We start from the raw sequence: 24,307 nt of genomic DNA, 5'->3' as shown, positions 1-24,307 counted from the left end.
TCATCAGGACTGTTATAATGTTAAAGTCCCCCTATTACCCATGAGGAAGAACTCAAATCATTCTCAACAGATTTCAAATGACTCTAAAGGTCTCTCCTAAGTACCCCATTATTACTGCTAAAGATGGAAGTTATACCAGTCCTATGCCCATCAACAAAACCAGATAAGGTGATGGACTAATCACATTTCCTAATCACAGAAAGTAACAGATTCTTCCTCCATAAAATCCAAAGACTGCCTCCTTCAACAGAATCATAATTCTCAGCAATATTCCAATCATTAGATAAGGATGAAATGAACCTAACAGAACATTCATGTAACATCCCAAAATTCGGGTTAGTGACTAAAATGAGAATTTTTGGAATTTGAGGATCAATTTAAGGAAATTGATAAGTTCAAGAATTTAAATAGGACTATTTCAATAATGGATTAAATCATAATTATGGAATAAGTAAAGGGCATTATGGTAATTAGTTTAAAAAGATATTTTCTTTCCCTTATTAAGAATGAAACACGTGGGATATGAAGAGTGATCTAGAACTCTTCTTTTCCTTCTTCATTTCTTCTTCTCGTGGGTTCAAGCTCAAACCTCAAAGGTGAGTTTTAATTTTATGATTAATTATTGAATGTTTAAGTTGGGTTTTATTTCATGAGTGTTATATAAGCTTAAGGAAAGCTTATATAAGTTTAAAACACCAAAAGGAGAGAATTAGAAAGGAAATTTGATTAAGGGTTGAGAAATGAATTCTTGATATAAAGAGGTTTTTAAAGTTTTAAAGATGGATTTGACTTGTCAATAGGTTAATTAAGAAGTTAAAGGTGATAGAATTGAATTTAGAACACATGGAAAATTTAATGAAATTCTTTGATTCAAGAATTATGGTGGATTATGGGAGATGGTAAAGTTTTATAGTGTTATAAGAAGGTTGATACATGTATAGATAAGTTTTAAGGCATAAGGAGGGGTAATAAGTAGAATTTGAGGTCAAAGTAAGATTTTCGGGCTCAAAATGTAATTTCTGGGTTGTGTGCATCGATGCATCTTCAATGTGCATCGATGCACTCTCAAATAAATAAACATCGAGTATAGTTAGTGTATCGATGCATGAGGAGTGCATCGATGCATCCCCTTAAAATGGAAACAACGAATGTAAATTGTGTATCGATGTATGGTAGTGCATCGATGCACATGTTAAAGAATGCACCGATGCACTTCAATGGGAAATGAAATAAATCGTTATTCAGTCTATGAAATGATAGATTAAAGTATATTAATTAGATACTGATAGTATCAATGCATGATTATGTAGACATCGATCGAAAGCAAAGTTCGGATAGGTCGACAGAGTAAGATACGCAACGGAAACAAAGTTTAAGAGTGTTCATTCAGATCAGGTGAGTACATGATAGTAAGTGTACATTATGTTAAGGAATTAAGACTTGCGATGAGTCCAATTCTGATATTATATGATATAAGTATTAAAGCATAAACATGTAGTGATATGGTGTTAGATGTATGATATATGAGTAATTGCATATGTTTGATTGTTGAATGCATTTTTATGTGTGAACTATGTAAATGCTTGTATTATGATAATAAGTCATGTGATCATGAAATATATGATAAAACATATATATGAAAATAATATGACCCATATATGCTTCTATTAGAATGTTATATGGTAGGCTAGTATAATAAAATAGATTAGATATTGATAATAAGACATAAGATTATATACATGTGTAATATATGTTAAAAGTTAAGAAATAATATGTTATATGCATATGAGAAAAAGGTATGTGATGTGATCATGTGTAAAAAGGATGGATAATGTGAATTTCATGGAAAATGCTACGTGAAAGTAAACTACGTGACTATGTGATCATATGAAATATGATAAAGAGCTATGTGAAAGAACTATATGATATGAATATGTGAATGTGTAATGAGGTAAAAGATAATGCCCATGTCATGTGTTATGAGAGCTATAGGTATAGTTGGCATGCCAAGAGTCGAGGGTCTATGTGGTCCTTCGGGACATCTATGTGGTCCTTCGGGACATCTATAAGGTCATTCGGGACAAATTCTACGCGCCCCTAGTAGGATTTATACGAGCTGTGGTGATAGCATAGTGCATAACCTCTATGTACTCACGTACCTTAAGTTCTTAATAGTGTTGGGCTTTGAAAAGAAACCATAATTTGATATAATGATATGTGTGTTTCTCGTGAAATGGTACATGTGATATGCGATATGTATAAGTGATAAGTTAGTATTATATGATAATAATGGTAACAAGTGTATATGGGTAATAGTGATATAAGATGTGATATGATTATGTATGATATGATCATAAGTAATTATTGTTGTGGTTGAAGTGATGTTATATGTTTATGTTCAATATATGCTCATATGATGGAAGTAAATCAATGATAAGGAAATAAGTAAGTATAAATCGGCAAGTGATGGGTTTAATAGGTATATAAGTATAATATGTGTTATATGGAATGTTCATGCATTTGTTAGTTTACTTTATGTATTTACATGTCTCACTAAGTCTATGACTTAGCTTGTAAGTGTTTTACACGTAGGTGTGAATAGTAAGAAGATCAAGCTTCGAATCCGTAGAGCAGCATATCTCCGCACAAAGTTCATATCAGAAATATTTTGTAAAGTATGTATTGTCATATAATTTAGTATGTTGGCATGTAACCAATTCATGATATATATGTACACTCTGACGGAGTCTGTTAAGGTTTTAAATATGTTTATGTAAAAGAATTACTTTATAGAATAAAAGTTAAATTTTCTATGGTTTTTTTATAAAAGTGTATACTTTGACTGGTCAATGTGACACCTCGGACTCATATCCAAGTCGGGTACGGGTTGGGGGTGTTACATTTAATGGTATCAGAGTTAAGGTTTAGCCGATTCTAGGCTTAAACGAAGTCAAGAGTATTTTGAAAAGGTGTACATGCCAACAAAAAGTGAAAGTTTCTGATCTGATAAAGTAATGAGTATGTTGTCTTCTAATAAAGTTATATGGTTATGTATTACATGTCTGATTGTGAAAGTTCTCGAAGTGAAAGAAGAAGTAATAGACCTGAGGGTAGTAGCAATTCACATGCCCTGGCCAGGCATGGTGAAGAGCGAACACCTCCAATAGTACCAGTGAGAGATCAAGGGATATTTTTCGGGACGTTAAATGTTGTTTTGTCACGTTTTCAACCCTCTGCGCCCTCAGCTCCTCGAATGAATATAGCTAAAGAATTGAAAGGTTTAGGAGCACCTGAGTTTAAGGGTCAAGCTAAGGAAGATCCGATTGCTGTGGATATTTGGTTGAACGATGTTAAGATTATGTTGGATGTGCTCCACTGTTCTGATGTAGAGAAATTAGATGGAATAGTTTCTTTGTTAAGGGGACAAGCTAGAATATGGTGGACCAATGTCACCATGAGATTAAGAAGTAATCAAGTGACCTAGTTATTCTTCTTGGAAGAATTTAATCGTTAGTATATTGGTGACCAATATATTAGATAGATGAAGCAAGAATTTTGAATTTGAAGCAAGGGAATTATACAATGTATGAATACGAATGTGAGTTTAATAAGTTAAGTCGTTTTGCTGCTGAGCTTATTCCGACTGAGAATGATGTATGTGACTGGTTTGTGGAGGGTTTGTGCCTTAGCTAAGAGAGTTGTTGATAGCCTTGAATTTGTCATCGTTTCAAGAAGTGGTTAATCGAGCTAAAGCTCTAGAGAGAGCTCAGAATGAAATATTTAAAGAACAGAGAGTTTAGAAGTCTAAAAGATGGGTGCTTCGTCGAGCTCCTCTCTATCCAAGAAAAATAGGGAATGGGATTTTCCAACACATGATATGTTGGAATAAGACGTTTTTATTGATAGAAGATCAAATCTCAGTCAAGTCAGGCAATGTTCATATTGTGGAAAGAATCATACAGGGGTATGTAGAGTAATCTCCGAAGCTTGTTTTAGATGTGGGGATGTTGGACATTTTATTCGAGATTGTTCACTTATGACTGAATAGACAGTATAGAGAGAAAGATCTATAGCGGTATCTCAAAGAAATAGAGGTAGAGGTCATAGAAGAAATCGATCGGAGTCATTCACTCAACATGATATGCAACCAACTGCACAAGTTTATAATTTAAGGACTGATGAAGATTTCAATGATCCAGAGATGTTGGCAGGTAAATTTCGATATCGTGGTAAAATAGTTTGATGATTAATAGATTTGGGAATCATCATAGTATTTAGTAAGTGGTAATTAGAGAGATAATTGAAAGATTTGATTTGAATCAATAAGTAATTATTGTTAAGAGTTGTAGAGTATTATAACAGATTGCTTCATCTGGAGGTAGAGTGAAAATTCGAGGACGAATTTTCCTTAAAGGAGAGGAGATTTGTAACATCCCAAAATTCGGGTTAGTGACTAAAATGAGAATTTTTGGAATTTGAGGATCAATTTAAGGAAATTGATAAGTTTAAGAATTTAAATAGGACTATTTCAATATTGGATTAAATCATAATTATGGAATAAGTAAAGGGCATTATGGTAATTAGTTTAAAAAGATATTTTCTTTCCCTTATTAAGAATGAAACACGTGGGATATGAAGAGTGATCTAGAACTCTTCTTTTCCTTCATTTCTTCTTCTCGTGGGTTCAAGCTCAAACCTCAAAGGTGAGTTTTAATTTTATGATTAATTCTTGAATGTTTAAGTTGGGTTTTATTTCATGAGTGTTATATAAGCTTAAGGAAAGCTTATATAAGTTTAAAACACCAAAAGGAGAGAATTAGAAATGAAATTTGATTAAGGGTTGAGAAATGAATTCTTGATATAAAGAGGTTTTTAAAGTTTTAAAGATGGATTTGACTTGTCAATGGGTTAATTAAGAAGTTAAAGGTGATAGAATTGAATTTAGAACACATGGAAAATTTAATGAAATTCTTTGATTCAAGAATTATGGTGGATTATGGGAGATGGTAAAGTTTTATAGTGTTATAAGAAGGTTGATACATGTATAGATAAGTTTTAAGGCATAAGGAGGGGTAATAAGTAGAATTTGATGTCAAAGTAAGATTTTTGGGCTCAAAATGTAATTTTTGGGCATCGATGCACTCTCAAATAAATAAACATCGAGTATAGTTGGTGCATCGATGCATGAGGAGTGCATCGATGCTTCCCCTTAAAATGGAAACATCGAATGTAAATTGTGTATCAATGCATGGTAGTGCATCGATGCACATGTTAAAGAATGCACCGATGCACTTCAATGGGAAATAAAATAAATCGTTATTCAGTCTATGAAATGATCGATTAAAGTATATTAATTAGATACTAATAGTATCAATGCATGATTATGTAGACATCGATCGAAAGCAAAGTTCGGATAGGTCGACAGAGTAAGATACGCAACGGAAACAAGAGTTTAAGAGGTTTTATTGAGATCAGGTGAGTACATGATAGTAAGTGTACGTTATGTTAAGGAATTAAGACTTGCGATGAGTCCAATTCGATATTATATTATATAAGTATTAAAGCATAAACATGTAGTGATATGGTGTTAGATGTATGATATATGAGTAAATGCATATGTTTGATTGTTGAATGCATTTTTATGTGTGAACTATGTAAATGCTTGTATTATGATAATAACTCATGTGATCATGAAATATATGATAAAACATATATATGAAAATAATATGACCCATATATGCTTCTATTAGAATACTATATGGTAGGCTAGTATAATAAAATAGATTAGATATTAATAATAAGACATAAGATTATATACATATGTAATATATGTTAAAAGATAAGAAATAATATGTTATATGCATATGAGAAAAAGGTATGTGATGTGATCATGTGTAAAAAGGATGGATAATGTGAATTTCATGGAAAATGCTACGTGAAAGTAAACTACGTGACTATGTGATCATATGAAATGTGATAAAGAGCTATGTGAAAGAACTATGTGATATGAATATGTGAATGTGTAATGAGGTAAAAGATAATGCCCATGTCATGTGTTATGAGAGCTATAGGTATAGTTGGCATGCCAAGAGTCAGGGTCTATGTGGTCATTCGGGACATCTATGTGGTCCTTCGGGACAAATTCTACGCGCCCCTAGTGGGATTTAAACGAGCTGTGGTGACAGCATAGTGCACAACCTCTATGTACTCACGTACCTTAAGTTCTCAATAGTGTGCATGGGCTTCGAAAATAAACCATAATTTGATATAATGATATGTGTGTTTCTCGTGAAATGGTACATGTGATATGCGATATGTATAAGAGATAAGTTAGGATTATATGATAATAATGGTAACAAGTGTGTATGGGTAATAGTGATATGAGATGTGATATGATTATGTATGATATGATCATAAGTAATTATTGTTGTGGTTGAAGTGATGCTATATGTTTATGTTCAATATATGCTCATATGATGGAATTGAATCAATGATAAGGAAATAAGTAAGGATAAATCGGAAAGTGATGGGTTTAATAGGTATGTAAGTATAATATGTGTTATATGGAATGTTCATGCATTTGTTAGTTTACTTTATGTATTTACATGTCTCACTAAGTCTATGACTTAGCGTGTAAGTGTTTTACACGTAGGTGTGAACAGTCAGAAGATCAAGCTTCGGATCCGTAGAGCAGCATATCTCCGCACAAAGTTCAGATCAGAAATATTTTGTAAAGTATGTATTGTCATATAATTTAGTATGTTGGCATGTAACCAAGTCATGATATACATGTATGCTCTGACGGAGTCTGTTAAGGTTTTAAATATGTTTATGTAAAAGAATTACTTTATAGAATAAAAGTTTTAAATTTTCTATGGTTTTTTTATAAAAGTATATACTTTGATTGGTCAATGTGACACCTCGGACTCATATCCAAGTCGGGTACGGGTTGGGGTGTTACAACTCTCTCCTAATCCGAGTTTCCATCAAGCATACAACATCAACCTCAAAAGAAACCAATCTCCTTAAAACCTTCATCTGTTTAAAAGGGTTGTTAAACCCCCTAACATTCCAAAATGCGACAATCATCAAGAAGAAACAAGGGGAACACCACTACCAGAACCCAAACTAACCACACTACTTTTGACTTTATCAGAAATGTCCTTCTTCTTAGCTTTAATCTCATTAAGTAAAACAACCACCCACATTGAAGCCACACGAGCCTTTCTAGAACCTTCTGCCAGGTTATCTAATGAACTAGAAGGATCCTTCTTCTTACTCATGGCTTTCTTCTTAAAAGAGTCTCTAAGAGGAGGGAAATCATTAGCCTGTGAGGCAGCTAACCCAGCACCCTCATTAACAAGACTAACACCACACTGGCTACTGACCTTCTGATCTAAGACAGGACAATCAGAATTCTTTATAGCAGGAATCACCATATCATCATTAACCTCTTGCAATGATAGCATAGAGGTCTCCATAGCAGTCCCCACTTGCAACCCCTAGTATTCCAACATAGCCTTGGAGTTGCAGTTATTTCCATGAAAGGCCTCACCACTAGAGCTATAAGGAACATCCTTACAAATAGGAACAGACTCAGACAAATCCATAGAAACAGAGGCAAGATTATCATAATTGACCACATTATCAGAAGAGGCAGTGGAAAAAACCTTCTTTCTCCAAACTTTAGTTTCTTTAGGCTTCAAAGGAATACCAGACTCCAAGCAAGAACTAACATGATAGCCAAAAACTTTGCACTTAACACAGCTTTTAGGAACCCAGGGAACATGCACCCTAATTCTCACAGAGGATCCATTTAAAAGCACATGAATCAACTCAGGGATAACTCCCCCAACTTCGAGCTCAACGCACACCTTGGCATATTCAAGCCTCGACCTAGCAGCAGTTATAGAATCCATATACAGGGGATTTCCAATTGCACTAGCTATGTAACTAAGGCCCTTTTGAGTGTAAAGTTCCAAAGGGACATTATGGAGTTGAACCCAAACTGGCATGTAAGACAAATCAAAGCTAAGATTCTGAAGCCCAGGCTCCCATTTCCTTAAAACTAGGGGCTTATTCTGTATATGTCAGGGACCGTTTTCAATCACCTAGTCCCTTAGATCAGAGTTTAAGAATGAGAAGACATAAAGATTAGGGCCAGCCAGACTAACCTTAACCTGTGATGAGTTCCCCCAAATCGCCTCGATTATTCGTTGTAACGAGCTAAAATTTGCGGCCAAATCTAAGAATTGCCCCACTAGCGCATGATTCCAGTCAGCAATGCCTTCCTCTATCACCTCAGAAGGGGGTTTTACAGTAGCAACACCATCTTGAAGAACAGGAGGAAAAAACTCAAGAGTCTGCTCCTTTGAACCCACAAATAGCTTCCTCCAATCCAAACCATCGACTTCGAACCCATGAAATTGAACAAAAAACAGAAACGAGAAGACTGCAATTAGCCAAATCGAAGAAAAGATCAGTAACGAAGAAGAAAATCTGGAAACCCATTAAGCCAGCTAACGAGCTACCAGAGAATTCTCATTTTCCTCGCTTTTTTGACTCTTTAAATTCCAATAAAAATCCTTTATTTGCCTTTTTTTTATTTTAAATATTATATGACATTAATATTAATAAAAATGTCGCAATATAGTAAAAGTATTAAAATAATTTGGAAATTTAACGATAGAGTAATTAAAACAAGAAAATATAAACCTGGGTTCATTTTTATACAAGAAGGGAAAAAATCTGGGTTTCAAGGGCGGGGAAGTACAAACCGGAAAGATAGGATAAGATGGCGAGGGTAGTTATGGAAATGACAGAAGTGGATATGATACTTGCGAGGAAGCTGATGGGGTGCTGAAAGTAAAAGACAGTTGGGTTGGGATTTCTCGGGAACCAGGACTGAGTCAGTGACTTGTTAAAACGACGCAACAAAATGGCAGGGTGTCAACTGGTGGGAAATTCGGTGTTTAATGGGACCGACAGTCGAAATTGCCATTGTCGATTCGTTAAATTTTCGGGGCTGCCACTGTATTATCGTCTGCTCAAAGCTCCATTGACAAATATCTCGGCGTCCATTGAAGGTCCTCCTGACGGCTATAGGAAAAATGTCGGAATTTGTCTCGTAAATCCTTCTAAAAAGGTCCCACTTCTCTGATTTTCTCGTTTGTTCATTTCATTCTTTTGTTTTTTATTGTTGATACTGTTTTATTTTCTGGATTTTCAGATATTTACAGCTTCGAGGATATATATCCCAAATACCTGGCAAATGCCTCAGGTATTTTGTTTATTTTGTTTCCAGAGTTTCTGGGTTTAACTTGTTGGATAAGATTCTATTGGTTGGATTTCCCCCCGTTGTTGTTCATGATTTTTCAATTGAATTCTGCAGGGCAAAGTTGAAATTAGTTCACCGTTCTCGCATTATTGATTTGTTCTTAGTTTAGTGAAATTGACATTGTTAAAATCCTCTCGTAATTGGCTTTGCACAGCTTTAAACAAATTCAATAATTGCTTCCTAATTAAATCCTAAATCCTTGAATTTGGATTACTTAAAATTAATATTGTGAATGAAAGATTTAGGGGGTTCAGCAATTGCTTCCCTTTTTGGAGCTGACTGCAAATGCTTCTTGTTTTTGTGACTCTCTAAATGTGTCCCGTACACCGACTTAAGCTTGTTTAATGGAGTTATGTTTAGGTGAAAATGGGATCTTTGCTGAATATAATTGAACAAGATAACATTGTAGTTCGTCTTAAGGCTTGTATAATGTGTAAGGATATGATGCATGTGAACATTAGAGCTATAGTCTTCACCCTGGTTGTTAGGGGTCAAATGTGAACATTTTAAGTCTCTTGGGTTAGGATATTTGAATCTCATAGGGTTTATGACATGCATTACCGATTGTCTTGAGTTTGTGTTGTGCAGGGTGGTGCTAATAACGGTGAAGATCTAAGAAAAGCAGCCATGAGAGAACTTAGAGAAGAAACTGGTGTTACATCAGCCGAATTTCTTGCAGAGGCATGTTTGAAGATGATTTGCATTAATATAGATCTCTGTTTTATGGCATCCGAAATGATGAAACAATTTTTCTTTGAAAGTTGTTGAACTGATTTTTAACATTTAATGTGCAGGCACCTTATTGGCTGACTTATGATTTTCCTATTAAAGTGAAACATAAGCTTAATCGTAGATGGGGAACAAATTATAAAGGTCAAGCACAGAAATGGTAAGGACTGTAGTGTCCACCATCAAATAAATCTAATTCGGATAAGGCTTTTCACGCATTTGAAGGATTTTTGAAGGTCATATCTCCAAAACCATGTTCGGATATGCATCACACATAGGTGTTGGACTTGTGTATTTCAACAAAATGAAGAGTCGAGATAACATAGTTGAGTCTTGCCTATATTTTGCATTCTTTTGTGTGTGGATCATTACTACTAACTGTAAGAAAATAGTTTTTTTTTCATCATGCAGTGTTTATAATGGTCTCCGTCTTCTATCTTTCCTCTGGCTTTTTTTACATACCGATCACCTTCTCTTGTAATTCAAAATAATTGCTTTGTATGTGCATGATACATCAATGATATATATGATGCTTTTAATATGCAGTTCTGTGAATAATTTTTTATTGCGGATTTGCTTCATCATTCTATCAAAATCCACTCTTCATCTGAATTTTTAAAATTCAACTTAAATGCTTCTTATTGGCTTTCTGTGTTGATTCTGACACAGGTTTCTTTTTAAGTTCACCGGGAATGAAGAAGAAATCAATCTTTTAGGTGATGGTTCGGAGAAGCCAGAGTTCAAAGAGTGGTCATGGAGGTTACCAGAACAAGTTGTGGAGCTTGTAAGTATCTCTTCTTACTCAATCCTTACTATAAAGTTTTATAGAAATAGCAATATTTGGCGGAGATCTGCCATATTCTTTGGCTGATTCTTCCAAACTAATTTTTGAGCAGGCCGTGGATTTCAAGAAGCCAGTTTACGAACAAGTTCTCAAAGTATTCAGCCCCTACTTTTCATTGGACACAGATGAAGAGTATCCGACTAAGAAGGGACCAAATGGGGGAAAACACATAAGCAGACTATTAAAAGGAGTTCAACCAAGAGTAAACCTAGTGGAGGAAAAGTACATAAGCAAAATAGGAGTTCAACTTTACTTCAGGGTCAGCTATCTTGATTTTGCATTGTTTTGGGATTGAAATGTGAAAAATAATATTGGGAACTTTTCCGATCAAGCTGATGCGACTGGTTATATAAGTTTCTTCCTGATGAAACTTGATTTATTTGTTCGTCGGCAATCGCAAATCTGTCCCTCCATTTGTCTCTATGAATTGGACACTAGAACTATTCTTTTGCAAGTTGAAACTTTTAAAGGCAAATCCATATATTGAAATAGTATGATTTGTATTAAGAGTTTGAAGCACTCAACTGAACTCTTTAAATCTCAAATAAGTTTTATTTTTTTTAGAACAAGGAAAATGAAGTTCAAACATTCTGGGAGGCACTGCAAGTACTTTGAACAAATGTTATGTAGAAGTTTTTGCATTAAATTATTATCCGAGGCTGCTTTTATTTGTATTTATAATTTTGTTTAGTTTGGAAGTCGAGAGTATTATACTTTTATCCCTCTCGCGAGTCTTTCACACGAGTAGAAGCTTACCATCTTTTAAGTGATGAATAAATGGGTTTTGCAAACCCCCCTCCCCCAATGAACAGTGATGGTAATTGATAAGCCTGGTTGGACTTGAGATAAAGTAAGATAAACAGGGCATTAACTTATCCTTGTGGGTTCCCTAAGCTTACTTTGCTAAGGATGTGTGGATTAGCAAACTCTATTCATTTCTAATGACGAGTTTGTTGAGAAAGATGGTGTATTTAAAGCCATAAAAAGCATGCTTGTTGCAATCCGAGTTGGCCATTATCGTGAATGCTCTTGCTAGTAGTAGTCCGCTTTGTGACTATATTAGTTGGGATGAGCCTGCGTTGGAGTTGGTGTAAAGTTAATAGTGATGGAGTGGAATGTTCCACACGGTTGTTACTAATTCAGCTAGAGAGAGGCTCATTCTATCATTCATGGCCTTTACTCCATAGATTGGTGTCTACGTTTTACCCTGGAAGTTGAGATAAGGGACGCGTTTCATGTACGTGTTCGGATATCAAATTTGATTCGATTTAAAAATTCAGTATCTGGAAATTTTGAATACTTAATATAGTGATTATCCGATTTGGAAAAATCAGATATCGGAATTCGAATATAAAATTTATTTTGAAAAAAAATAATTTTAAATTTTTTGATTTAATGAAACTTATTCTATACCTCTACTATATATATATATATAATTACTCACAAACAATAAATAATTAAATATCCTAATTTTTGTTGGTTTAGAGCTTTAATGAGTTAGTGAGTTACTCATTTATTAGACTAAAGAGTATCTAATATAACACACACAGACCGATGCGGGTGACCCGATCCGATATGAGGTGTCACATTAGGGCCATCGGAGCGACCCACCGTAAAAATCCCATAAAATTTAAATTTTTTGTTAAAACATGTCAAATCATAAAATCATTTATATTTAAAATACAAGTTCTAGACTCGAATATAAAAACAGAATACCACCTATATGCCCCCTAAACACAATCATCGTACTCCGCAAGAATGTCGGTGGAACTCCTTTACTGATGTCGATAATTGCGCTAGTTCAATAATTTTAACCTGAAATAGTGAGTAATAGAGTGAGTTTTGGGAAACTCAGTAATACAGTACTACTAAATGATGTTGAAGGACATGCAGATAATAGGTAAGCATAAAACTTCCTTATTGATTCAGACATCTACAGATTTTATGTTGAGTTGAGGTCCCACTGATATCTCAAGTAGTAAAAGACAATAAGCTTTCAGTTCAGAGCAAACGCTCGGAGGACTAGGTTCAGGAGATCATAATAGGGTGTCTAGTGTGTTCCCACAAAACTAGTGAAAATGTACATATTTTTTAAAACAATAGCAGTTTAAAACATATTTTTAAAAACAATAGTAAAACCCTCCAACCGAACGCCAATATGCAATTAACCAGACTGCATCCATAAGGACTTATCCTAGGCCTAAAGGGCGTAGGTACCAACCTAAGGGAGCACCTTGGGTCCATAAGGTCTTACCCTAGCCGAAGTGTAGGTGCCCACCTGAGGGGAGTACCCTCAGGCCTATAAGGACTTACCCAATGCACACAACAGAGGAGACACCCTAAGGGAGTGCCTTAGGGTCCATAAAGTCTTACCACTAGACTCATTAGGCCTAGGAGCCCACCCAAGAGTCGCCTTAGGTCAATAAAGAAATACCAGTCAATGTTGAACCTATACAAGGAATTACCAGCAATGACTAAACCTGCCAAAGTCTTCAGTCATACCAGAGTCTCATAATACCCCGTATAAAAATGATTTCAATAAGTAAATAGAGATATCAGAAATCAGAGCATATTAAACAGAAATTAGAGATCAGAACAGATATCAAATTCAGACTAGAAATTAAAGGTCAGAATGTATTTCAGATAACAGAGACATACTTTTAAAATCAGAGAAAACATCCGTATGATCAGGGAACACACTAGAGGTTCTAGATATTATTCGGAGCCGATTAATATTTATCAGATAGGGAGTCATGAAACTTCTGTAAACTGATTAAACTTAGAACTGAGATCCCCATAAAAGGGTTTGATAGCTTACAGATTCATCAGTGATTCAGAATATGATTTATCAGGATCATATAGTATTTAGATATTTTTCGGAGGCACTATGTAATTAGAAATGTATTCAGAATCCTTTTCATTAGAGTTACTCATGTTTTCAGATATGACAGGAGTAATTCCATTATCCGGGAATTCAGAGGCATTTTGGGCGTTAGGTTCTTGGAGAATTATTAGTGACTTGAGCTAATAAGGGAGAAACGAATATTCAGGGCGTTTATGATTTGTGTCAATCTATTGGAATATCGAGTTAACTTGAACAATACAAATCCCAGCAACGACACCTGTCAACTGGTCAAATCGTTGCACTTCAAGGGTATTCACTCTTTAATACCGACAACTCTTGTCAATTGATCATCTTCAGAATCATCGCTAAAAGGATCTTAGGGAGACAAACATATATTTCAAATGGTCTTTATTTCATTGCAAAATTACAACGATATCAAGAAATGTCGACGTGCTTGATTCGTGGTTCAAAACCCTTATAGACGATATAACATATAAGATCATCAGTGTTTCCAGACTTATCCAAGTTATTCGCTTAATTCAAGGTCATTGGGGTACTTAAATCAATTAGTATTCAATTTATCCCGTCACTTCAGAGTTTCTACATTAACTCTATTGTTTTGAGAATTCAGATATGTACAATACTTCCATTTAGTTCAATTTTTTCATATCGGGTATTCAGACGTGTAAGGTACTTTCTGTAATTTACCCTCCAGTTGTTCGCTCAGGAATTAGAAAATTTAAGTCCTTTATCATATCAAGATCATAAGCGATTAACATGATTATTTTCACTTTCTGGGAAAATCCTTATCTTTATATCATACCAGTAATTTTGTTGTTTCTTATCTAATCATTTTCGACATTTAACCTTTAATGATATTAATCAGAATTTACGAGTCCCGAGATTGATTGATTTACTAATTAAATCACTGAACTTAGATTTGTTTTTGATCGGTCTACCAATTTCTTTTACAACCTGTCTGAGTCTATTACAATGTTCTGTCTTATTCCAAATTCATTTTGATTCCAATGATAATTAAATACACCTTATGGACCAATTATTTCCATTCATGCATTTACCAATTATCAAAGTGTTCCGGAAAGCATACAAAAGGTAATAGAGTATTACCTCGTGCTCCACCGATCGAACATTTAAATTCCATTCGACCACTCTCGAACTTGACTTCAACGTCCAATAATTGCTCATACATATCAAGAGAAATTGCATTAGAAACAAAGCTAAATTGCGAAAACGGATCGAATCGAGATATTAAGCAGTGAAAAACAACTTACTGTGTTCGAATTTGTATAAACAAACCTCAAAAATAGACTCAGAACGTCGAAAAACATCAGAATAGGTGTTCCTCAAAAAAGTCAACAGCCGGTCAACGTTTGGTCAACGATCAAGGCATGGTCAATAGCTCGGCTCGGCTCAGCTCGATGGCTCGGTCTAAACCGATCCAACTGATTTAGACCGGTTCAATCAATTCGACAGACCCTCTGGATGTGGACGACGCCCACGCGTAGGGAGCAACGCGTGTGATGGCTCCAGTCGTTGAACGACGATGAAAATTTTCGAATTACAAGATCTCTGGCCCGAGAGTTTTGTGCAAGTATTATTTTTTGACGAAACACGACGGAGTGTGGATTTTCCAACGGTGACCAGCGAGTGACAACGGTGGAGCAATGACAGTGTGACGATTTTGACCGAGTTTTGAGCGCACAACGAAGATGAGGCCAATGGTGCAGGGGTTTTGAACATTGATTCGCGTCGATTGACGACGAATCACGCTTCGATAATGCTTGGGTCTTGGTCACCGGTAGACGACGAGTCGAATGGGAGTGGTGGTGAGCTAAGTGGTGGCCGTACGGTGGAGAAATCGACGGTGAAAAGGTCAGTGGTTAGGGATTTTGGGGTTTGGGGATTTTTATCCCAAGCCTTAAGGTTAATACGTATATTTGCCCGAAAAAGTCAAACACAGTGCTAGCTTAAATGACTGAGGCATGGGTAGTCTTATCGGTGGTTAGGGGTTTGAACCCTTGCAATCACCTAATTATTTATTTATTTATTTTTTTCTGTAGACATAAAATGAGCAAATTCAGGGCTAGGTCCTTGAATTTCCTAGAGTTTCTAAAACATGCTATAAACTTCAAAATTTTGTAATTTAGTTCTTTAAATCTACTTAAATTAATAAAATTCACCCCTAAATTGGGGCGTGACATCTTAGATCTAAAAGTCTAATTTTTTTTTCCGGATTTCTGGATAATCTGAAATTGAAACATATATCCGATCTGATTATCCAAAATTTTTCGAATATCCGATATGAATCACTTGAAAACCAAAAAACAGACCAGATATCTAAATTTTCTTATTGGATGATCATATTTTTTTTCACACCCCTAGTTTGATGGGTTGCACTAAGTTTGGCTACTCGGGTAATGATGTTTGGCATTGCTACCATCTTTTAAACCAAGTTGAAAAGTAGTTTTCAACTCAAAAAACTATTTGTTTAACATTGCTTTTAGTCTCAAAATCATTTTAGCCCTACAAGTTTTTTGAAAAGCATTTATTAATTCGGTGATAAAACAAATAAAAAAAGAAAAAATATCATTCGTAACGTTTTCTTAAAAAGCCTCGGATTTATTATTTAATAGAATTATGTTTAACATATATTTTTTAAATTGTACTAATCGATAAAAAAATTTAACCCTATCTTTATTTTTTTCTCATTTTTTATTATGTAATTTTCTTTTGATTTAGATCTAAATAAACACATCCTCAGTCTAGATTTCTTTCTTTTACATATTATTGAAGCATTTATTTTTTTCTTTTTATTGTACATTTTTTTACTATTAACAAATATCAATTGTTTCAGATCCCTTTTGTGATAGTTTGTCAATGCATTTAAAACTATTTGCAAAACAATCTATTAGATTTGTTCTCTCACTATTCATGCCTACATCACTATTATGTCTAAATTTGAATAGAGATATAGAAATTATGATAGTAGTTAAGGTTTTTTTTAAAGATGAATATATATTCAATGAAAAGGTTTGATTCTATTTTTCTTAGACCTTTTGGATTTTAATGTATTTTTAATTTTCTTGAGATTATGTTATCTTTGTTATATCTTATAATCTAACTTGAAGTAAAAAATGGTTAAAAAATAAAGAATTATATTTTTACGTTTTTAATAATTAACATAAACTTTTTATATATTTATTATTTTAATATCTTATAATTTTTATATAATTCTTTTTGCAAAAAGAATAAGCAATTAATGTTATTATTGATAAAAAAATAAAGTTATCGATGTTACTTTAATGAATCTATTATTTGTTTATTTTAACCCCCAAAAAATTAAAAGTTTAAAGATTAAAAAAAATGGACCGATATCAAAGATTAATTCAAAATAAAAATAAAAAGATTCGAGAGTATAAATATCATTAGTCTTTACCTTCCGGTGTTACTAGAATACATCAAAGAAGAAGAGTGTTTGTAAAACCTCTTCGAATATCCTGATTTTCAGATCTTCGGATTAATTTACATTACCCTAATGCTGCAACAGCATCAACATCACCTCCAGTCCGCGGCACCGCCTCCGTCTTCGTCGGCGACAACGTCAACACCTCCCTCGTCAACCATCGGGGAGGCGCCGCCGAAGCAGGTGGCTCAAGCGATGGATAGACTCGGACAGGCCGCGAGACTCATCGCCGATATCCGTCTTGGCGCTGATCGACTTCTCGAGGCCCTTTTTGTCGCTGCGCAGCCGCATCAAAGCTCCAAACCTCTCCACTTATTCCGCCAAGAAGACGAATCCATGCGCCAACACTTCCAAGACCTCCGCACCGTTGGTAAACATCAGATAAAAGATTTGAATTTTTTTTCTTAATATTAGAAGTGATGTCGCCTTGCAGGCCTAGGTTTTTGAAATTTGTATTTGATTTTATCGTTAGGAAAGCAGCTGGAAGAATCTGGAGTGTTGAATGAGTCACTTAGGTCAAGGAGTAATTCTTGGGGTTTGCATATGCCATTAGTGTGTCCTGACGGCGCAGTTGTGGCTTATGCTTGGAAACGACAGCTTGCTGGCCAGGCTGGTGCATCTGCTGTTGACCGGACTAGGTTCGTACTCAATTAGTCATAGATATTGTAGATGTTTGATATTGTTGAATTCTACCTAATCTTTGATGCAAAGCAACGCCTTAATGATTTGTTATTGAATGTTGCAAAATCATATGAATTTAGTTGTCTACTATTATGCATAGGGTTTAAATCTTACAGGAAAGTAAAGGATTCAGCACTAGTATTTTCTGATAGTATTATGATATATTACATGTCTGACTTGAATGACTGATATTTTAAGGTTCAGATTGAAATGAATGTGAATAGTGATGAAGATGCAAATTTATTAGTAAAATTTTCTTATTAATTCTAGTAGATTCTGACATTGTTTAACATGCAATATGAATTGCTTAGAGGTTTATGAAATGGTTCACTGATTTACTGTATTCCTCTAAAATAACTATTTGTTTAGTAGGTATTGCTAGCTTGCACTAGTCTAATTCTGAATGAATAAGGTTTGTTCCACACATAAACAAAAGATTTGAACCAAGCTCCTAACACACTGACCAGCTACAGTCTTGGGCCACATATATAATTGCAAGGGAGTTGCTCTGAATATATAATGAAATGATTTTCTTAGGCTATCTCTATGTTATCATTTTTCAACTTAATGTATATTGCTCATGGAAAGCACTCTAGTGTGGTGCTGTTTTCTTGCGTTTCAATTCAATATCATAATTTTTTGTTGCAACATAGTACTATCATATAGCGAGTTCTTTTTAACTTAGCTTCATTTCCTTGGCTGACAATTGTTTGTGCTGAAACTCGATATTGTCAGAGTGTTAATCTTATGCTTCTAATTTTCACAGGCTTGCTCTCAAAGCCTTCACAGACCAGAAAAGGAGATTTTTTCCACACCTTAATGATGAAGAGGATGTTGAGGGCACTGACCATGTGTCAAAGAAACACCGCAATTTCCCAGCTCAGGCAGAAGATAATCATGAAAACCTTAGTAATTGTAAAACATTATCTGATGTTTTGACTAACTTGGAGAAAGACATGCCAAATCTGAAAGTTTTGACTTATGAAAGACTGGATTGGCTGAAAAGAGCTTCGTCCTTGCCTGCTTCAGCGAATGATAATGCCATGGAAGCACCAAAACATAATTTTCACAGCTCAAGTATACTTAGACCAGCATCCCATAATTTTGTTGCTATGGATAAGATTGCTGTAATTGAGCTGCTCTTTCCCTCTGTCTTCAGAGCTGTAGTCTCATTGCATCCAGCTGGTTCAACAGATCCAGATTCAGTGGCTTTCTTTTCTCCAGATGAGGTAATCTTTTCAGAAGATGTGAATGCTTCTTGTTCTCTGCTTTGAAACTCATTATAGGCAAATTGTGGTTATGTTGTATGATTTGTCAAGCTTATCATATTAGATATGTGTTAGATAAGTTAAGTTTCTTAGTAAAGATCATTCTGTGTTAGTATCTTTTGATGCTTCTATATATGTATTGCTGCATAGAAGCAGAGGCAAATGAAATACATAATATAGTCATGGTTTCATGAAATTGATTGTGCATATTCATGGCTCAAGTGCTTTCCGGAGCTAAATAGTCTAGTTCAAGCTTGTCATCACCTTTTATTTGAATCAGCTTGGCTTGTTCTTGAGTCTGTATAGGCAAGCTTTGATGCAATTTAAAAGATTGGCTTCTCATTTTTTTTCTTTGGGGGGGGGGGGCTTGTACAGTGGGAAGCTTTGATTCCATTTGAAAGCAAAAATGCAATGTAGACTATTTCCTATTTGGCCAACTCAATTTCTTGGCAAAAAGTTGACTAGGAATCCGGTTCCTATTTCCAAAGCTTGAATTTGTTTTCTTCAATGCTTCATAGTTCCAACTTCCAAGCTTCTGATTGCTTTGCCTCCAATAAAGCAGTTAAATTGCAATTCTGTATTTACTTTTTTTATTCTGCACAGGGCGGCAGTTACATGCATTCTAGAGGTTCTTCGGTCTACCATGTATTTAGACAGATCACGGTAATAGTTTCTTTAGTTTGAGTTAATTATATCCACTGAGCTGAAGCTTTCAGTATACTAATAATTATTGCCCATCACAGGAGCATGCTACTGTTGCCCTCCAGTATTTCCATGGAATCAGAAGTAAAACAGCATTGCATTCTCTTTTGGTACAGTGTCTGACAAGCTGTGAATTGTTATTCAATTTTTAGCAGCCATTTCATGCTAATGAGGTGTTTCTGCTTTTGTTTTTGTAGCACTGGATATGCAGCTATCAAACTTTATTCACCAAAGTCTGCAAGTATGATTTCTTTCCCCTTCATTTTTTTTGTATAATTCTCCCTAGCTTGTAATATTTTTCTAGTAACAAAATGAACTTATTGGTACAGCAAATGTGGACGGCTACTGGCAATGGACAGGCAATCAGCGTTGATCTTGCCTCCTGTCCATCGTCCTTATCGAACTTTTTCTGCATCGAAAGTTTCGTCTACTCAAGACCAAAGTTCTAATGCCCCTGAGGCTTATCATATCAGTTGCTTCTCAGATGACGTGTAAGTTCATTCTAATTTCTGTTAACTAAGGTATATTAGCTATGCTAGGAAATAGAAAGATGGAAATTGTGACACTAGTGATGATGAAACACGGTTGCTGAATTTACATCCTGTAGGGAATGAAATGAAAGTTTTAGTTGATGGTGTAAGAAAATGTGTTTCTCATCTCCAAATTTATTGCCTGCTTTGCTTCTGTTTGTACATTATTATTATTCCTTTCATCATCTGCATCCCGTAGATTAGTGAACTCCATAAACTTTGTGTCTACGGTGTTCCTAATCCTTATATAAACCTCTTTTACCCCTCCCTTCTTTTCATCCGGCTAGTCCTTGTATCTCTTCCTTTTCTATTCATATGGAATTAACGTTAAGATAAGTGGTCTTACGAGTTGGCCTGATCTGGTGATTCGAGTTCAGTCTTTGTCTGAGAGTGGCATGCATGCTATTCCAGAGCGGTATGTGAAGCCACCAAGTGATAAGCCTTCCTTCACTAGTGAAACTGAAAACCACCAACATGTGGGGTTTCTTCCAGGCGGAGAACCACGGTGTCAGCCATGAGCTAATGGAGCATACGCACGAGGTGCGGCGTCACTTACGAAGGCTACGGCAGTTGCTTGGGAGTCCAGAAAAGAGCCATCCTTGATTGGAGCGATTACTTCTTCATTACATGCCGGTTTCGTTGAGGAATCAAAGCAAGTGGCCCTCACAGACCTCAAAGCAAGTTACTCAATATGGATCCGAACGTGTTGGTTTAAATTAAATTCAAAAATAAAATTAATCGAATCAAAATCGACCTGAATTTTAGATGAAATGATATTGATTTGTATCCAATTTGATCCAAATCAAAAGTAATCTAAATTTAATTTGCTCAAATTCAATCCGAACCAAATATTATCATGATTTTAATCCAACAATTAAGTTAAAGTGAATAAATAATTTGTTATTATATTTATTGTTAATAATAAGTAATAAAATGATGTATATTTTATTCTCTTTTTATATTATATAACTAATTAATTACCAGCTTTGGTAATAATTTAATTGTTCAAAATCAATTTTCCTCTAACCAATCATCTTCGTATCTGTTTTGATATTTTTTCACAAAATTTAAAATATTTTATGATAAAATTATTCATTATCTAAAGTTTTAGTTTGTTTGATTATCTTTGATTAACATCACTTGGATGATAAATTATAGTTAACTTGGAAACAAAGAAAAATTTTCAATATTTTTACTTTGACAAATCAACATAAAATACAAGTCTCAAATAAAAAATTATCATTCAACTATAAATCAAGTCAAATATTTGGACTGGACTACTATGCATTTAAAACTCAACCACATTGTGTTTCTTGAAATAATCTTATATTTTAGTTAACTTGATTTCACGTCTATCATACTCAAAATTCACGATGATAATAATTACATGTTAGACACATTTTCTTCTAATTTTACTAATCTAGCACTCTTTCTGACAAGGCACAAATGACTTTGCGGGTTTTTGTTCGAGCTGGCGCTATGTCATGAAAGGCGCAGATCGCCATCAGCGCCTTATCCGAGATGGTGCCATGTCAAGACAAGTGTGGATCGCCATCCGTGCTTTTTTGGGGCATCTGACACGCGTACTTAAGGCGCGGATCACCATCCACGCATTTCATTTAATACCCCAACCGTTCACCTCCCACGTTTATGGGAAATCCGTCTTCCCCCTCATCTCTTCCTATAAATACCCCTCATCTCTTCCTTCAAACACAACAAAACACAACCTCCAAACCACTCTCAAATCTCAATTCTCTCATTATTTCGAGTATCAATTTTTCTATTAAAAAGGTAAAATATATTTATTGTATTATAATAAACCAATAATTTATTATTTTATTATACTAATTTTTTATTAATTTTTGCTGTTATAAAATGGAAGACGGTTTGCTACGTTTATATGAACATCATATCTAGAGACATTTTGCTGATACGGTAAAAATTTTAAATTCTATTGTAATTTTAATTATTGTTAATATTTTATTTGTTTTATTTGTTTAGTATTAGTTTATATTTTAATTTCTATAATATTTATTAAATTAGGAGAGATGTCGTGTATTAGATTCATTCATTTGTAACCTTAAGTTAGGGATACCTACTCGTGTACGGTCGTATTTAGTCAAGACTGGATTCGATTACGTAGCAACATATGAAGGAACTGTAACCTTGAATCCAACCTTATTTTTTTCATTAGTTAAGCGGTGGAGACCAGAGACACACACATTCCATATTCCGTGTGGAGAGTGCACAAATACGCTGGCGGATATTATAGTTGCATGCTTGTAGATCCAACTTGGGGTTCTTATGCTGGTTATTTGGTGGGTGAAGCTTTACCACATGCACATACACCTCCTGTACAGTTTTTGCACTCATCGATGTCGATCTTTTCACAGTTTTCACAGTTTTCTGTGAGCGGTGGGATAGTCAGTCATACACATCCAAGGTCCTTATTCTATGGAGGTGCTACTTCGTCATTCGTCTCTCATCAACAAAATGTATCTTCTCCTGATGGTGATGATGATGATGATGATGATGATGATGATGATGAGAGTGAGGAGTTAGAACAAGTTATATGAAGAAATCCTCCTCGACACAGACAATCACCGCCTTGCGGAACACATTCAAGACGCCGACATCGATATAGTTGTTTACTTCATTATTTTTTTTGTTTACCATCAATTGTAATTTTTTTTATTTAATTATTGACTTTTTATTTATATTGTTTCTTAATTTTTTTATTACTTAATTGTTTGAATTTTTTTAGTTATTTTTAATTTTTTTGTTGTATCATTTTCTTGTTTTTAGTTTGTTCGAATTGTTTTTATTATTTAATTTCTTTAGTTGCCAATTAATCGGCAATGTTCAAATGACATTAACTGAAAGTAAATTAAATAACAGAAACTTAAAATTCATAAACAAAAACTACATCAAGCACAACATCAACGGTTACTTGATGACAAAAGAGATGGACATTTTTTTCATATTGTGTCATAGGTTTCTACAATGCCTACATCTTTTATTTTCTTTGGACGTCTCCTGAATATCCATATCACAATGAATTCGAGTGGATTTTGGACGACCGAGCTCCCTCAATAAGGACGAATATGGTACCATCGCAAGCCAATTCTGAACCTCATCATGGTCTTTCTCATTACCTATAGGGGAACTCATATTTATATACCTTAAACATTTCTGAAAGTCGGTATACGAGATCCACAAAAATATTATAGTCTTGAAAGGTATGCGAGCAAGCTGCTATGACATGAGAGCATGGATACTTCAGAACTTGAAAAAATACAAAGTTGCACCATTTGTCTTGTAGATCAACTCTGAACGAGTTTGCTTGAATCCCTTGAAGAGGTCGTGGCATCTCTATGACACGAAATAATTCATGGGTTTTAGAGAAGCTTTTTACAAATATTTCATTTGATGCAACAATTCTTTTTTGTAGATCTGTAACTAATCTTGGGTGATAGACATGATCATTTTGCATCCAAGTTTGAGCTTGTCCCCCGAGATTGGCAAAAAGTGCTCCCAAATGAAAATATGTCGTTTTAACCAAAGCCGTTACCAGTAAATCATATGCCCCCTTTAAGGTTGAATTGATAGCCTCAACCAAGTTGGTCGTCATGTGTCCATATCGATATCCACCATCATATGCATTTGTCAATATTTCTTTGTTGATGAGGCTGATGTAATTGTATCCTTCCTCGTTCTTTCCTCTCAACTTTTGAAACATGGACTCAAATGTTTTAGGTAGTAGTTCATAATCTGAGCATCAAATGTAGAACTCACTAACTTTGTTCCATAAAAAAATAAAAATGATTGATAAATGAAAAATAACATTTTGACATACCCATGTGCACAAGTAATTGACGCTCATCTTT

General features: G+C 34.7%; 2 protein-coding genes across 2 annotated transcripts; both read left to right on the top strand.

Moving 5' to 3' along the window:
* Window positions 1–8,801: 8,801 nt before the first annotated feature.
* Window positions 8,802–11,389, top strand: LOC120146158 (nudix hydrolase 27, chloroplastic-like). Its single transcript, XM_039159807.1, has 6 exons — window positions 8,802–9,145; window positions 9,230–9,280; window positions 9,926–10,018; window positions 10,132–10,226; window positions 10,736–10,850; window positions 10,963–11,389. The coding sequence occupies exons 1-6, from the start codon at window positions 8,939–8,941 to the stop codon at window positions 11,203–11,205; spliced, it is 804 nt and encodes a 267-aa protein (XP_039015738.1). The 5' UTR covers window positions 8,802–8,938; the 3' UTR covers window positions 11,206–11,389.
* Window positions 11,390–17,245: 5,856 nt separating this feature from the next.
* On the top strand, window positions 17,246–20,554 carry LOC120146156 (mediator of RNA polymerase II transcription subunit 27-like). The gene is made up of 7 exons (XM_039159806.1): window positions 17,246–17,609; window positions 17,712–17,877; window positions 18,687–19,149; window positions 19,792–19,851; window positions 19,932–20,000; window positions 20,088–20,131; window positions 20,220–20,554. Exons 1-7 carry the CDS (start codon window positions 17,312–17,314, stop codon window positions 20,383–20,385), a joined length of 1,266 nt encoding a protein of 421 aa, XP_039015737.1. The 5' UTR covers window positions 17,246–17,311; the 3' UTR covers window positions 20,386–20,554.
* The last annotated feature ends 3,753 nt before the right edge of the window (window positions 20,555–24,307 follow it).

This window comes from Hibiscus syriacus, unplaced genomic scaffold (genome assembly GCF_006381635.1).
Source record: "Hibiscus syriacus cultivar Baekdansim isolate YM2019G1 unplaced genomic scaffold, ASM638163v2 tig00110896_pilon, whole genome shotgun sequence".
Lineage (NCBI taxonomy): Eukaryota > Viridiplantae > Streptophyta > Magnoliopsida > Malvales > Malvaceae > Hibiscus > Hibiscus syriacus.
The sequence above is the reverse complement of the archived record's forward strand: the minus strand, read 5'-3'. Positions and strand labels throughout refer to the sequence as shown.